The sequence below is a fragment of the Typopeltis vanoorti genome, chromosome 8 (assembly GCF_054136105.1).
Source record: "Typopeltis vanoorti isolate ZY-2024b chromosome 8, IOZ_Tvanoo_1.0, whole genome shotgun sequence".
Lineage (NCBI taxonomy): Eukaryota > Metazoa > Arthropoda > Arachnida > Uropygi > Thelyphonidae > Typopeltis > Typopeltis vanoorti.
The window spans coordinates 55,408,126-55,424,290 of NC_143556.1; the positions used below are offsets into that span (position 1 = coordinate 55,408,126).

General features: G+C 39.2%; 1 protein-coding gene across 7 annotated transcripts in view; it reads right to left on the bottom strand.

Annotated features, from left to right (window-relative positions):
* Positions 1-16,165, bottom strand: part of LOC150104005 (uncharacterized) — a 534,288-nt gene that overhangs the window by 201,925 nt on the left and 316,198 nt on the right. For 6 of the 7 annotated variants that reach the window (XM_090397243.1, XM_090397238.1, XM_090397241.1 and 3 more), the window contains one exon: positions 5,173-5,357. In XM_090397243.1, the coding sequence (XP_090253369.1) occupies positions 5,173-5,357 (185 nt within the window). The remainder of the gene's footprint in view (positions 1-5,172; positions 5,358-16,165) is intronic. The other variant, XM_090397239.1, reaches the window with a different exon arrangement.

Consider the following 16,165-nt stretch of genomic DNA (forward strand, 5'->3'; position numbering starts at 1 on the left):
ATAGTAATTCTGGAAGGGGAACTTGTTAGGAAGAGGTCAAGTGTATTGGCAAGTTGTAGGGGTTTGTCAAGTATTCTGGCAAGACAACTGATGATTTGAGATAAGACACTGGTAATGGCAACATCTCAGCATCCCTGCTTGCTTGATTGGTGAAAATGGAGAACAGGGTTGTGGACATGATTCTATCTCACTATTGGAGTATTTCAATTTTTTGGTAAGAATTAGTGTTGATGGATTTACTTGGTCGGATTTTTTCTGTGAGAGAATTTTTGAGATATGCAGTTAAATTGCATAACTTTGGGTTCTGGCTCACTGTATTTGGTGAGAAAGAGATAAAGAGGTAGTGGTATTTGCAGTGAGAGGTGACAGACTTGCAAACATACTGCCCACGTATGGGAACTCTATCTCCTGCCCATACATGGTCTCAACAATATCCCTACAGCCACAGTATTTGGTCTTCCTCCATTCACGAACTGGAAAAATATATGGTTCCAGGATTTGAAGCAGGCTGATCAGGAAGCCTCCAGATTCATTACTCACAGGTTTGGTCCCATGTACTAACCAGCAACTGGCCTGCAGAATCATTTTACTGCTGTATCCTCTAATGGGGGAGGGTCTGGGTCCCCCTCCCCCATTAGAGGATATCACTCTCACTGCATGTGAGAATCATCCACACAATGGGTATAATTTATGGTTACAGGAAGTTGTTCTGTTATTGATTTAACTTTGAAAGCAAATAGTGTTACTCTTAAAACCGACCATTGTGATGAAAGTGTCAGAAGAGAGCGATTCCCACTTGGACTTGAAAGATTCAGTTATAGAGAAAGTTTTTAATAAAAAAGAGATTTCCCTCTGAAACAGGTGAACAGATCTTTCAGCACACTAAACCTCCATACTGTGTCAAAGAAAACAAATACTAAATACTTATGTTTTAGGAAAACATCTCTAATGGATGTTTATAGTCTTATTAAATTATCAAAGGTTGAGTGATATTTTTGAAAGCCAAACTGTGTCTTGGAAAAAGGGACAATGCTCTCTCCAGTAACCATAAAAGACAAGAGTTAACCATTTATTTTCCAAGATCTTGCACAGGCAACTAGTCTGAGTTATACACATACTGACCACTGAATTAGAAACCTTTATGTAGATGTATGTAAATGTCACTTATACAGTGTATATGCAGAATACTTGATTATATGCATCACCACGTGTTCTAGGCAAGAATTCTGCTGGTCAGTAATTGTCAACAGTGTTGATCACAATGGGAAAAACAAAGGATCTTTCAGAGTTCGATAAAGGACTTATTATGTGTGCCTGCCTGGCATGAGCCACAATTTTGAAAACAGCAGCACTGACTGGCTTCTTAAAAAGTGAGATATCCCAGATATTTAACCAGTGGGAAAATAATCCACACTGCTTGTCCAAGAAGCATAACTGTAGTCTTAAGACAGTCTGTTAGGAATGAGATCACCGTTGTTTGGAAAGGCTTGTACGGACAAACAGAACTTACTATGTGCAGCAACTGACTGAAGCATTTAATGAAGGGTGTTCCTGACTCATATCTCACTGAACTATGCACAGAGAGTTGAAGCCGATTGGTATCGGCTGTCGCATTCATCGGTTTCCTATATGGAAACTGATGAATACAAGTTTCCAATTCAGTTGCTGGTATGTGTAAAATGATAATATGTTGGAATAATTTCTTGGATTGTGTCCAAGACATCTTCGCTGCTGACTTATCTGGAGATGCGAATTAGATTCTCATGTTCTTTTGGCTTAGATGGCAGAGTGCTCAGATGCAAGTATATTTGAAAGCAATTTAGTTTTGTGTGGTGCTTGTGGGAGATATACCCTTTTCCATCAAGCTCTGCGTTGAGCTTTCTTTGCTAGCACTTTGAATTCCAAAGATTTGGGGAAAAACAAAGATATTCTCAGTACTACAGTTGTGGCAGTTCTATACTCTGTAACATGATTCACTGCTTCACTGATTGGGAGGGGCTGATGTTATATAATGAAATTCTGCTAAGATGAATAGACATTCCAGTCAGCTGGATCTAGTTTTCATCATGATATCTGTGATAGAGTACATCACCAACATGCAAGAGACTGGATACTACAAAAAAAAGTCACTTCCACAGATGTCCTTTTTTTCCTATCTATCTTATTTATATTTCATTTTTAAGACACTCATTTCAATATTTTTCTTACTACAAGATTTTTAATGCATTAGGATCATTTTTGTGTGTTTTCAGGAGTGAGACCATTTTTTTTTTTGAATTAATTGTTTTAGTGAAGAAAATAAATCATAGCATTCAGCAATACATATGATGTAGTTATGAGAAGATGTTCCTTTAGACAAGCTTAAACGTTGGTTAGGCATTACTAAATCACTTAAGGAATTGACAACATAGATCTTCTTCTTCTTCTTCTACAGCTTCTCCCACTTAAGTGGGTTCACTGTTTGTTACAAGTCTCCTCCACACCTTCCTGTCTTGGGCTGTCACCACATCCAAGTTCTTCATCTTCAAGTCCTCTTCTACCAGCTCCCTCCATCTCTTCTTTGGCCGCACACGCTTCCGCCTTCCTTGCACATCCATCTGCATGACCCTTCTTCCCACATATTCGTCCTCCCTCCTCATCACATGACCAAACCATCTCAACCTTGCCTCCTGTATTTTCGCTCCTAAGTTCGTAACTTTCACTGTTCCCCTGACATAGTCATTTCTCAGATGATCCTTTCTGGTCACACCGCACATCCACCTAAGCATTCTCATCACTGCTACTTCCATCCTGCTGATGTTATTTTTGCTCAGGGCCACAGTTTCTATAGCATATGTCATAGCTGGCCTCACTACTGTCCTATAAATTTTGCCTTTCAGATTGATCGGCACCCTCTTATTGCATAACACTCCAGCCATCTCCCTCCAGTTCCTCCAACCTGCTTGTATCCTGCATCCCACTTCCTTCTCAGCTCCTCCATCTTCTTCCACTGTTGAACCTAAGTATCTAAAGTCTCTCACCTTGCTGATGACATTTCCTTCCAGCTCCAGATCTGTCTCCTGGCCACCACCCACTGCGCAACACATATACTCTGTCTTACTTCTGCTCAGTCTCATACCTCTCTCTTCCAGTACTTTTCTCCATCTTTCCAGTTTAGTTTCCGCTTCTTCTCTTGAATCTACACACAGCAAGATGTCATCTGCATACAACATTGTCCAAGGTGCATCTTCTCTTACCTCCTCTGTTACCACCTCCATCACAATATTAAATAGAAACGGACTTAATGCTGACCCTTGATGCAAGCCAACTGTTACTTGAAAACTTTCTGTCTGTCCCAAACAGGTTCGAACACTTGTCTTCACATTTCTGTACATTTCCCGCACCAACCTGACATATTTCTCCGGCACCTTCTTCTCCCTCAGACACCTCCAGACTTCTTGCCTTGGCATTCTATTGTATGCTTTCTCCAGATCAATAAATACCAGATGTAGCTCCCTTTGTTTCTCTCGATATTTTTCCATCATCTGTCGTAACCCAAAGATAGCATCTGTTGTTGATCTACCAGGCATGAAGCCAAATTGTTCCTTTGCAATCTCCATCTCCTCTCTCAATCTACCATCAAGAACTATTTCTAGGATCTTCATTGTGTGGGACATCAACTTTATTCCTCTGTAATTTTTGCAGTCTTGTGCATCCCCATTACCCTTGTAGATGGGAACAAGAGTACTCTCCTTCCATTCCTCGGGTATATTTTCCTGTTGGCAAACTTTCATGAACAGGTCCCACAGCAGGTCAATTCCCTCTTCCCCCAGTGCCTTCCATGCCTCCACTGGAATTCTGTCGGGGCCCACCGCTTTTCCATTCCTCATCCTCTTCATGGCCTCCGTCACTTCCATTCTACTGATGTTCTGCACCATCCCCTCAGAAGGCTGCCCATCTCCTCTGTGAGTCCTTGCATTTTCCTCATTCAAAAGTCCCTCAAAGTATATTTTCCATCTGTTTCCCCCCCCCCCACCCCCCCCCCCCCCCACCCCCCCCCCCCCCCACCCCCCCCCCCCCCCACCCCCCCCCCCCCCCACCCCCCCCCCCCCCCACCCCCCCCCCCCCCCACCCCCCCCCCCCCCCACCCCCCCCCCCCCCCACCCCCCCCCCCCCCCACCCCCCCCCCCCCCCACCCCCCCCCCCCCCCACCCCCCCCCCCCCCCACCCCCCCCCCCCCCCACCCCCCCCCCCCCCCACCCCCCCCCCCCCCCACCCCCCCCCCCCCCCACCCCCCCCCCCCCCCACCCCCCCCCCCCCCCACCCCCCCCCCCCCCCACCCCCCCCCCCCCCCACCCCCCCCCCCCCCCACCCCCCCCCCCCCCCACCCCCCCCCCCCCCCACCCCCCCCCCCCCCCACCCCCCCCCCCCCCCACCCCCCCCCCCCCCCACCCCCCCCCCCCCCCACCCCCCCCCCCCCCCACCCCCCCCCCCCCCCACCCCCCCCCCCCCCCACCCCCCCACATTTTCCCAATTGGATATTCACCTGTTACATGTACAATAAAAAAAGTTAATATGTTTTTAAGTATCTCAATGGTTTCTGAAATGAATTGAGATATGTTATGAGTTCCCAGATATACTTGAAAATGAAAGATTTAATCAAAAAGGAGGAGGGTCTGGCACCAGAGCTATCCTCCCATGAAAATTCAGGTAAGCAATCACTGAATTCAAAAAGTCCTTGATGCTATATAGACATCATGGCAAGCCTTGGATGCTGGTCCCTAGAACATAAGGACAAGGAATTACTGCAATACCCATTAATCCATGCAGACATGTTCACTAATTGACTGATCCTGGGTGGATCGAAGCAGTGCATGCATACCACCACTGGGAATCCCCTGTCTAGATGTCATGAGTCATCATGGTGCAACCCAGCTTGGAATAACAATGATGTAGCCTGGAAAACAGGATAATAATAATAAAAAGATCCAGGAGAAGTCAAGCAAAGAATAGAAATGGATGAAAACTGAAAAGGACCAATATCATCATTGAGAGGTCCCTTCACAAAAACACGTATCCTATAACTGCTAAAATAGCATACTCAAAGCTTATGGTTAAATTTATGCTCATTAATAAGACACTTTTTACTAGATGAACAAAATGAGTTCATTAGAATCAAGGATTCATACTTACTTATGACTCTTGGCTTAACAATTGTCACCTCTCTATTACTTAACATTTCCTTTAATATAGCTTGTTTCTCACGAGAGAGTATCTTTGCAGGAATTTGATTATTTTTATTTTTACTAGTGTTAGAAGGTGAAGAAATCTTAGACTTCAATAAAATATCTGCTAAGGTTGACAACTCTTCATCTCTGCTGAGAACAAAGAAAGTTTTAATGACAATTTTATAAATAAGGCTTTATAATAAATTAATTTTACAGACAAAACAGAAACATGTTATCAGAACAAGTGCACTCTCCTTTCTGTTCACATACCAGTTCTCATATACCACAATCAACCAAAACCTGTTTTTAGTGGTTTATTTAATTAGCACTTCTGTTTAAATAAACAATGGCCCCCCATTCCAAGCAGTAGCAGAATGTTATAACTTATCCAATCTAAACAAAAATTGAAACCCAGTGAAAAATTTGAATAAGGATAATTTGAATAATGAATAGAAAGGCTTATGCATTGGTAGTTCTGCACCACATTTAAACCATATATCAAATTGGCAACTTTCATTCATTCACCTAAGGCCAAGCTCTCACCTTTACTAAATCCAGGAGTGTATGAAGTACTCTGTACTTGTGACCTGGCTTACCATGGACAGACAGGAAGAACTGTTGACATCTGCCCATAAAAAAATACATACTATGATTAATGGCAAGTCAGGACTAGCAGACCATGCCTTGGATAATCCTTCACACAAGATCAAATGGAAGAAAACAAATGTGCTGCACAGAAGTCATTATAAGTCAGAAATATTGTTCTTGGACTTGGCAGCTGCTTTAAAACATTTCCCACACCTCCACAAGAATGGACGTATCAATTTACCAAAAATCTGGGAGACAATCAGTTTAAGATCAAATTAATATCCCCTCCCCACTTTCTATCTTATTAAATGAAGAGATTCTCAATCTTTCTCTTTATCCAACAATAGATGGTACCAATTAGGATTTTAGTTCCTTGTATTGTCTGTTACAATTTTTTAAACTGGTCCCACTGTTAACTAAATTGATGCTGTCCATGTACTTGACATACTGTTTTGTGTTCTGAAGATGCTGGATATAATATCAGCAAATAAGTTTAAAAAATATTAATTATTTTCTCATTATTCTTGTACTGTGAATTAATACCATGAAATACATAATGACCACCTTATTCTTGCTTGTCAGTGTGTTTCTTAACATCTAGATGAGCTTTGCCCATTTTATGATATATCCACTATCACTCCCAAATTCCTATCCTTGTGAATTTCAAGAAGTGTAATCCAACGATACGATATAATATATAGCATGCAATCTCTTAATTCAATAATTTCCTACAAAAAGAAAAGAGTTTATCTAAGTTATACTGAATTATGGAATAAATTTTGGTTGGCTACTTTAAAATAAAATAACACCTTTAGAGCACTAAGTATTAAATTTCAGCAAACTTTTGCTTTTCTACCATTTCTTCTAGCAATTAATATGAGTGATATTTTTCACAGTTTATGAGACCAGATTTCTCAAAACACAAACACACGTATACACTGAGTGGCAATTTTATCAGGAACACCTCCCCAACTCCGCAATGGGATCCTTAGGGGTCTCATGCCAGTCCCAAGCCTGGATAAAGGAGGAGGGTCAGTCAGATGAGTGTCGATGCTCCGACAGTTAAAATATGCCAGCTTGGACATCACCCAGATGAACAAGGTCTGTGATACTGATCAAGTAATTGGGGTTGGATCAAAAAGTGGAATATCGAAAGGAAACAGAAACTGACAGATCTATTATCTGTAGGAACACAGAATATACAGACACTTTGGATGTCAGGAAAACTAGAATTACTTTGCAAGGAAATGAAGAGATATTAGTGTGATATACTAGGACTAGCGGAGATGCGATGGACATCATCATGAGAGATAAATGGATGTGAAGTCATATGGTCAGGGCATGACACCACGCACAAAGCAGAAGTTGGTTTCCTTCTTAACAAAAAAGCTAGAAGGCACTGCTAGGCTACAAACCAGTCATTGAATGAATCATAGTAGCAATATTTCATCTATCAATACAGGAAATATATCAATATATTTAATATATCAATACAGGAAAACCTCGCTTAACATGAATTCGAGATGTGCGATAATCAGTTAGCACGATTGGGTGAAATGATACTATTTCACGCTTTACATGAGTGATTAATCAGTTAACGCGCTTTTTTTACGTCATGCAAAATTTTAAGTTAAGCGAAATTTTATTTTGTTGCCAATCTGCAGTGAGCAGAAAAGCTTGACATCATTAAGAGACATACTAGTAATACAATGATTGTTTGAGACCGGGGATACAGCGAGTCTACAGTTTGGACTATATTAAATAAGAGTAAAGAGTACAAAGAACAAGGAAAAGTTGCTACTACTTCTTTAAGGATGCAGATCACCAGAGATAGAAGCCATTTAATGATTGAGATGGAGCGTCATCTATCACTCTGGATTGAGGATTATAACCAAAAAAGAATACCTCTTAGTACTAGAAATATTCAGGCAAAATCTCTCGATATTTTTCCCTCATTGAAAGAGACCAAATTTCAAGAGGAATGCGAAAGCTTTACTGCAAGTTTAGGATGATTTGACCATTTTAAAAATCGAGCTGGACTGCATAACCTTGGAATTACTAGGAATCTGCTAGTGCTGATAAAAATTCTGCAGCCAAGTTTCCTGAAGAATTGCAAAGGATAATTCAGGAGGGTGATTATGACGATCAGCAAATATTCAACGTGGACAAAATTTGTCTCTTTTAGAAGCATATGACAAAAAAACTTTCCTAGCTAAAACTGAAACATCTCAACCAGGATACAAAGTACCTAAAGATCGTCTTACACTTTTATCAGGAGGCAATGCAAAAGACAACTTTAAACTCAAGCCTTAGTTTATCATGTGCAAAATCCTAAAGGCCTTTTATGTATCGTCTGGTAATTTCACCACTATCTGAAACTTGCAGATAAATCAACTGTTCTGTTTCTTAACTTTCTTACATGGACAGTACATGGATAGTATGGCCTACCTCAATGAGTACCAGACTCCCTTTAGGTCTCTCTTAATAATAATAATAATTTTTCCATTTGCAATAATGATGTTATTCTGTTTCATGAAGTTCTCATTCAGTGAGTGGAAGGAACAGTATGTAAAATAAATCCTATGAGACACATGAAACAAATTCATTATATAGTTCAGAGGTAGTTGGCCAAACCCCTGCCACCTCTGAAGAAAAATAAATAAATTTTCTTAATGAATTACTACCATAAAACAGAATTAACATCATTACTGCAAATGGAAAAATTATTATTAAGAGAGAGACCTCCAAGGAGTCAGGAACTCACCAAGGTAGGCCATATTATTTCATATCAGCTGTCATACCTGTTCTTGAACTCATTTACACTACTTGCACAAACAACATCCAATGGCAATAGTGACATTTTGTATAACCCTTCAGAGGTTTGTAAGTGTCATTTGTAGGCTGCAGCCTACAAATTCTCAATCTGTCTTCATAATCAGTATTCCACAATCCTGATATCATTTTTGATACTCTCCTTTGCACTTTCCCCACTGTATCCAAATCACCACGGAAACCAGATCTGCAGGCGATAGTCCAAGTGAGGTCTTATCAAGGCCTTATAAAGCAAAACGACTTCCTTATCTTTACATGTCAAAGTTCGTTTCAGCATCGCAATTATTCTCCAAGTTATTGGGTTGGCAAATAAGTTTGTTCGGTTTTTCAGAGTGGAATGAAACACATCTTATTTAATATATACAATACATACTAGTCAGTTATATATTGACCCTCTTTATCAATGACCTCTTGCCATCTGTCCACCAACTTCAATATGACATGTTCATAAAACTCCTGAAGTTTACTGGCGAAAAACTGATCCAGGTGTCTTTTGACAGCCTCCTAATTAGCGAAGGTTTTCCCATTCAGAGAATTCTGCAACGATTGGAATAAGTGGTAATCAGAAGGTGCCAGGTCCGGTGAATACAGAGGATGCAGAAAACATCGCAGCCAAGACATAACAATTTACTCCGAGTTGTAAACAATGTGTGGGGTCTGGCGTTGTTGTGGTGAAAGACAACTCCTTTCCGATTTGCCAATTCAAGACGTTTTGTGCTAATTGCACAGGCCAGTCACATTAACTGTGAGCAATAGACATTTGAATCAATAGTTCTGCCTGACAGTAACACCTCGTAGTGGACAACACCTATATAATCCCACCGTGCAGACAGCATGATCTTCTTTGGGTGCAATCCTACTTTCGAGGTTGTTTGCGGCAGTTCGCTCTTGTGCTCCCATGATCTTTTACATACCATATTATCGTACATGATCCATTTTTCATCTCCTGTAATCATCCACTTCAAAAATGGGTTCATTTTCTTGGTGACGTCTTTGCAAATCACAGATGAATATGCGAGCAGTCATATTGGCCTCAGTCAATTCATGCGGCACCCAAACACTGAGTTTTGAAACATATCCCAGCTTGTGCAAATGGTTTTCAACGCTTGTATGGGATATGTTCAGCAATCTCCTGCACTGTTTGTGATGGATTTTTGTCGTCGATATCCTTCACAACACTCGAATCAACCTCGGTCAGGCGACTGGCAGGAGGCGTTTCACTGACGTCGAAATCTCCAGAACAGAATTTGGCAAACCACTTTTGGCATATGCGTTCTGTTAAGGCACAATCCCCATATACACTACATATTTTTTTATGGGCCTCCGCAGCTCATTTGCCTTTTTTGAAAAAGAAAAGCAAAATATGCCAGTAATGTACATTATTTCCTTCCATTTCTAAAAATGTTACACACATGCAACTGAAATAGGCCAAACGAAAATTCACTGAAAGGTCATGTGAAATGTTGCCTTTCAACTGCGCAACAGCATTGCACAGTAGCGCAACAATAGCAACAGGCAAAGTGGCGTAAACTTGTACTAACACATAAACCAAACGAACTTATCTGACAACCCAATATATTTACAATTTCTGTCATATGACCTTCAACTTCCTGTCTACTAAAACGCTAAGATCCCTAGAATGATCAATTTCTTCTAACATAATCCTACAAGTATAACATGACATTGAATGTCTAATCATACGTGCATGAGTTTTACATTTATTAACATTGAACTGACAGCCATTTTGGAAATTAACATTGAATTAACAGCCAATCAGGAGTGCTGCATAATCAGCAGCACTTCTGATTACCCTGCTGATCTTTGCATCATCAGCAAAGAGTTGTATGATGCATGTCAATTTCCTAATGTCATTAATGTAGAGGCTGAATAACAATGGACCAAGGATTGATGCTTGAAGCACACGACTGGTTACCTTGAAGCTTGCAGATTCACTCCCCCGCCCTTTGTACACAACTTTTTTGATATCCATCAGTCAGCCATTCTCTTATCCATGCCAATGGTTTATAATTCAATCCCATATTCTCCAATTTATGTCACAGTCTTCTATGCTGTATTCTGTCAAAAACTTTAGCAAAATCCAAAAGAATCATGGTTTATCTATTCCCTTGTCTAACTCAGTGGTAACATTATTATAGAATGTGAGCAAGTTGCTAAAACATGACCTTCCCTTAGCAAACTTATGTTGTTCGTTGCAAAGTAGAGATTCTCTGTCAACCATTTCTGAATGCAATCCCTAATCAACTTTTCCAAAATCTTCACCACTACTCCTGAGATACTGACTGGTTGATAGCTGGTAAACAGAAGTTATGACACTACCTAAATATGGTAATTGATAACAGAAATTGTTAGAAGTGAAAAAAAAAATATATATATAAATATAGAATCACATTAGCAAAGTTTTAACAAATGTGACACACATTCTCCTCTAAAATAAATATGGAAAAGTGAAAAAAACTTGGATCATCTGATAAGCTACATATTATGTTTTGATAATTTAAAATCTAATTTTAAATTAGATAAATTGGGAAAGAAATTATACCTGAGGAGTTTGCAGGTTCTGCACCACAGTATCAGTTGTTGGATGGAAAGGATATTGACGGTTCATGGGTCACACATGTTTAATTCAAGAAATTTGAATTAAACATGTGTTATCCACATTTCAACCAATTGCTTGTTGTTTATTGATTTTTATTATTGAAGGTTTTCTTCCTTCAACCAAAGCTCAGTATATCTTCAGAAGTGTCATGTGATACTTGCACAAAGTGTGTCATGAGTTAACCCCAGTATTTATATATTTTTTGGAAATGTTTTTTAATAATGAAAAAGTAGCTTAGAACTAGGACTTTAAAAAGAAAAGCAAATGAAACAGGTGATGCAAACCCTAACTGTGATACATGTGTTGTAACGGCAAGTAAATCTAATACTATTAAAGTAGACACACTATTAGGTTGATAGCCAACTTGTACAGGGAGCAAAAAGCCACGGTAAGAATAGGTGTTGACTTGACTGACTGGCTTCAGGTTGGAAAAGGAGTTAGGCAAGGATGTTTACTTTCTGCTCACTTGTTTAGTATATATGCGGAGGACATCATGCGTGAAGCATTGGATGAGCTCAGGACAGGAATTAGGATAGGAGTAGATTGATCAGTAATCTGAAGTGCTGATGATACAGTACTCCTTTGTAATGACATGGAAGAACTAGGACTAATTCTTGACAAAGTTAACAAGATCAGTAACAGAGGACTTCAACTCAATCCTAGCAAGACAAATATTATGATTCTCAAAGAAAATATAAACAAAGAAGCTCTTGGGAAACAAGTGTACCTTAATGGAGAAAGAATTGAGGAAGTCAACCATCATCCTTCCAGATTTTAGTCAGAGACTTGTCTAAAATCTGGAAGGATGGATCTATCTCTATGAGAACAAAGTTGAGCATTTGGATGCAGTTGTTTATCCAACAGTGACTTATGGATGTGAGACTTGGAACCTAAAGAAGTCAGATATGAAATGGATATCTGCTTTTGAGATGTGGTGTTACAGAAGGCTGTTAGAAAAGATCAGTAGAACTTTAAGGCTCCTTAAGGATATTGACAGAAGAAGGTTAAAATATTTTGGACCCATAGAAAAGATGGAAGGGGATCTTCTCAAAACAGTTATAGAAGGTAAAGTTCCTGGGAAAATAGAAAGGGATAGACCATCAATGAGGGGGGGGGGGGGGGGGGGTGGAGTGACTGATCTTCAGAGAGTTGAGGCTGCCAGAAAAGGAAACAACAGGACTACATGGGAGGCCTGGTATGGCACATCACCAAGCATCAGAGTGACCATACAGCATCTGTAGATGCCCAGTGAACATATAAATATTGATAGATAGGTGTTGTCGAATGAGTGCATGAAACCTGTGAAACTCCAGCGACATTTAGAAATTAAACGTGATGTGAAAATTAAGCCGATTGAATTTTTTTCAGCGATGCTTAGGGAAATTAAATCATCGGAAAGATATAATTTCGGTCATGGGTTCAATTAACAGCAAAGCATTGGAAGCATCCTATCTCTTAAAGTTTGCACACAATGAAAACAGAAACCTCATTCTATCGAGGAAAATTTACTACTTCCAGCTATAAAAGATGTGGTAAAAACTATGTTTGGCAACAAGTTACCAAAAGATGTTGATTTGATTCCTCTTTCAAAAGACACTGTCAGTCACAGAATTAATGATATGGCAGGTGATGTAGAATCTCAGTTAACCGAAAGAGTTTATGTGTTACAAATGATGTGCATGTTAACATTCATGACAATATTCTGTTTTGTACGTTTATTGATTATTCATCCTGAACAACAGGAGAAGAAATATTTCACACTCTCAATAATACATAATACACAAAGGGATCCAGTGGGAAAAATGTATCGGCTTCTGTTCGGATGGAGCTTGCTCCCTTACAGGCAGGTTAAGAAAGTCATAACTCCAAATATGAATTGGGTACATTGTTTCATACGTAGGGCAGCGTTAGCCTCCAAGGGAATGAAACCAGAATTTAAAACTGTGCTATACAATGCTGTAAAGCCAGTTAATTTTATTAAGGCTCGACCATTAAATAACAGGTTATTTTCAGTACTCTGTAATGAAATGGGCAGTGAATATATACAACTTTTGCTTCATTCTGAAATTCGCTGGCTTTCCAGAGGCAAAGTACTAACAAGGTTATTTCAATTAAGGCACGATGTATTATTGTTTGTAAAAGAATGTAATTCTGATTTTGCATCACTCCTTGTTCACGAAGCATGGTTATCAACACTATCCTATCTTTCACACATTTTTTCGAAATTAAATGAACTAAATCTTTCCCTTCAGGGAAATTCTTTAACTGTTCTTGATGCCTATGACAAAATAAAGGCATTCGAGAAAAAAGCTGGTGTTATGGATTAGTTATGTAAAAGACAGACAATTTGCACTTTTTCCAACATTGGAATCCTTTTTAGTGGAAAATGATATTTGTGTTGATTCTGAGTTTCTGGAAAGGGTTTGTGACCACCTCAAAACTCTGAAACAGAATTTGGAAACGTATTTTCCAAATAACTTTTATAAGAAATTTCTGTGGGTTTGCAATTCATTTCAGGCTTACAGTCATGAGAATGACCTTTCGTTATCAAAAAAAGAACAGTTAATTGAGCTTTCAAATGGCAGTGAGCTTAAAATGCAATTCCATGATCTTGGTTTGGCTCGATTCTGGATCTTGCCTTCAGTGAGAAGTGAATTTCCCAAATTACCTGAAGCAGCATTGAAAATCGTCACGAAGTTTTCTACAGCCCATCTTGGTGAGAAAGGATTTTTCATCGCTCCTTCAAATAAAAACAAAATACAGAAATCATCTTAGTGTGTGCGTGTGCCGATCTTCAACTGAACCAATATCGGCTGACCAAGTGAGCCAAATATCCAGCAACTCTGCAAGGGCCGAGAAGCTCAACCATCTCATTAAAAAGGAAGTAGTAACATAATTATATCACATTATTTATTTGTTTAATAAAAGTTAAAACTTTATTCAATGTTAATACACTTTTAATCGTTTACTTCCAATTTAATTAATCATGTTTCCATAAGTATTAAAAACATGCTTTTAGTTAATGGAAGTTTTTTTCACTTGGCTATCCTTTATCCAAGTGTTAGCAAACAAAATTTGAACCTTAGTATCACCACCTCTAGGTCTGGCTCCCACTGATGAGCCCTCAATAAAGGTCGAAACTGGTCTGGGTAGTGGCCCTTCCCTTAATGCATAGCATTATACATGTCCACAAGGAGATGTGCTTTGCATTAGGGGGTGAGATACTAAGAAAAGCGATGAGAACCTATACCACCTTTACCACGTGTTGCCCCAGTGCTGAAAGTAGTTCAGGCACAAACTTTGTTTGCTAACACTTGGATAAAGGATAAAACCCAATATATAATTAGTAACATGCTTTTAGATTTATTATGTCATAAATGGCACACATAAGTTTTTAAAAAAATTACATAACTTAGTGGTCCGTAGAATTGTTTTAGGTATTTTTACTGGTCCTTGGGCTTAGAAAGGTTGAGAAATGCTGATGGAGATGTGCATTCTTGTTTTTCACCTGATTTTAGATCAAAACACCTTCCTGTATTTCCTTCAATTATAAATGCTGATTTACAATTTAAATATAGGCTATGTATAATATGTTACATTTATCCCATATAATTATAGTGTTTTGAAAAGTTTTTTCCTGGGCACCTTGTCATATGCCTTTTCCAGACTACAAAACTTAAATATGGATCCTTGTCATATTCCCATGATATCTCAACTATTTGTCATAAAGTGAAAATCTGATTCTGACAACTTCTATTTGGCTTGAATCCAACTCGTTCTCCAAGTTTCTCTTCCACAATTTTTCTCAACCTGTTTTCAAGTATGCATGTATAAATCTTACCTGGAACACTTAGAAGAGAAATTCTTCTCTCACATTCAGATTTATTTTCTTTTTTATATATAGATGGGTACTATGAGAAATTTAGTTTAATCCTTTATCCAAGTGTGTGCAAACAAAGTTTGCGCCTGAAAGTATCTTCAGGACTGGGGTAAAGTGGTACAACACCGGGCAACTCCTTGTAAAGGTGGAGCAAGCTACCAACACTCCTATCTCAGTATCTCCCATAATGCAAAACACATCTCCTTGCGGATATGTATAATGTTATGCAATAAGGGAAGGGCCACTACCCAGACTAGTTTCGACCTTTATTGAGGTCTCTTCACAGTGGGAGCCAGGCCTGAAGATACTTTCAGGCACAAACTTTGTTTGCACACAAATGGATAAAGGATTAAACTAAATTTATTATAGTCTGACCAAGTGAAAAATAAACTTTCAACATCTTTCTCTAAATCCAGAGTAATTTAATAAAAAGGTGGCACACCATTTGGCAGCTCCTATAGGAGGAGATGACCTTGCTAATGCTTCTGCCTGGTATCTCCACTTGGGCCTGGCTCCCATTGAAGAGACCTCAATAAAGGTCGAAACTAGTCTGGGTAGTGGCCCTTCCCTTAATGCATAACATTATACATATCCGCAAGGAGATGTGTTTTGCATTATGGGAGATACTGAGATAGGAGTGTTGGTAGCTTGCTCCACCTTTGCAAGGAGATGCCCAGTGTTATACCACTTTACCCCAGTCCTGAAGATACTTTCAGGCACAAACTTTGTTTGCACACACTTGGATAAAGGATTAAACTAAATTTATTATTAGGGTACTATGAGAGCTCTACTCCAATCACCTGGAATTCCATCTTCTGACCATATCCTCTGAATTATGCACTGTAGTCACTGCAAAATGTTTATATCTCCACATTTAAGCATTTCTGGTCAAACATTATCTACACCAACTGCCTTTTCACATTTAAAGCTATTGACGATCAATGTATATTGATGTCTTCTACCTCAAGTATTGATATGGACTCCTGCTTGAACTCTGTGGAAAAAGTTTTTACTACTACTCTCTCACTGCTTGTTTCATTT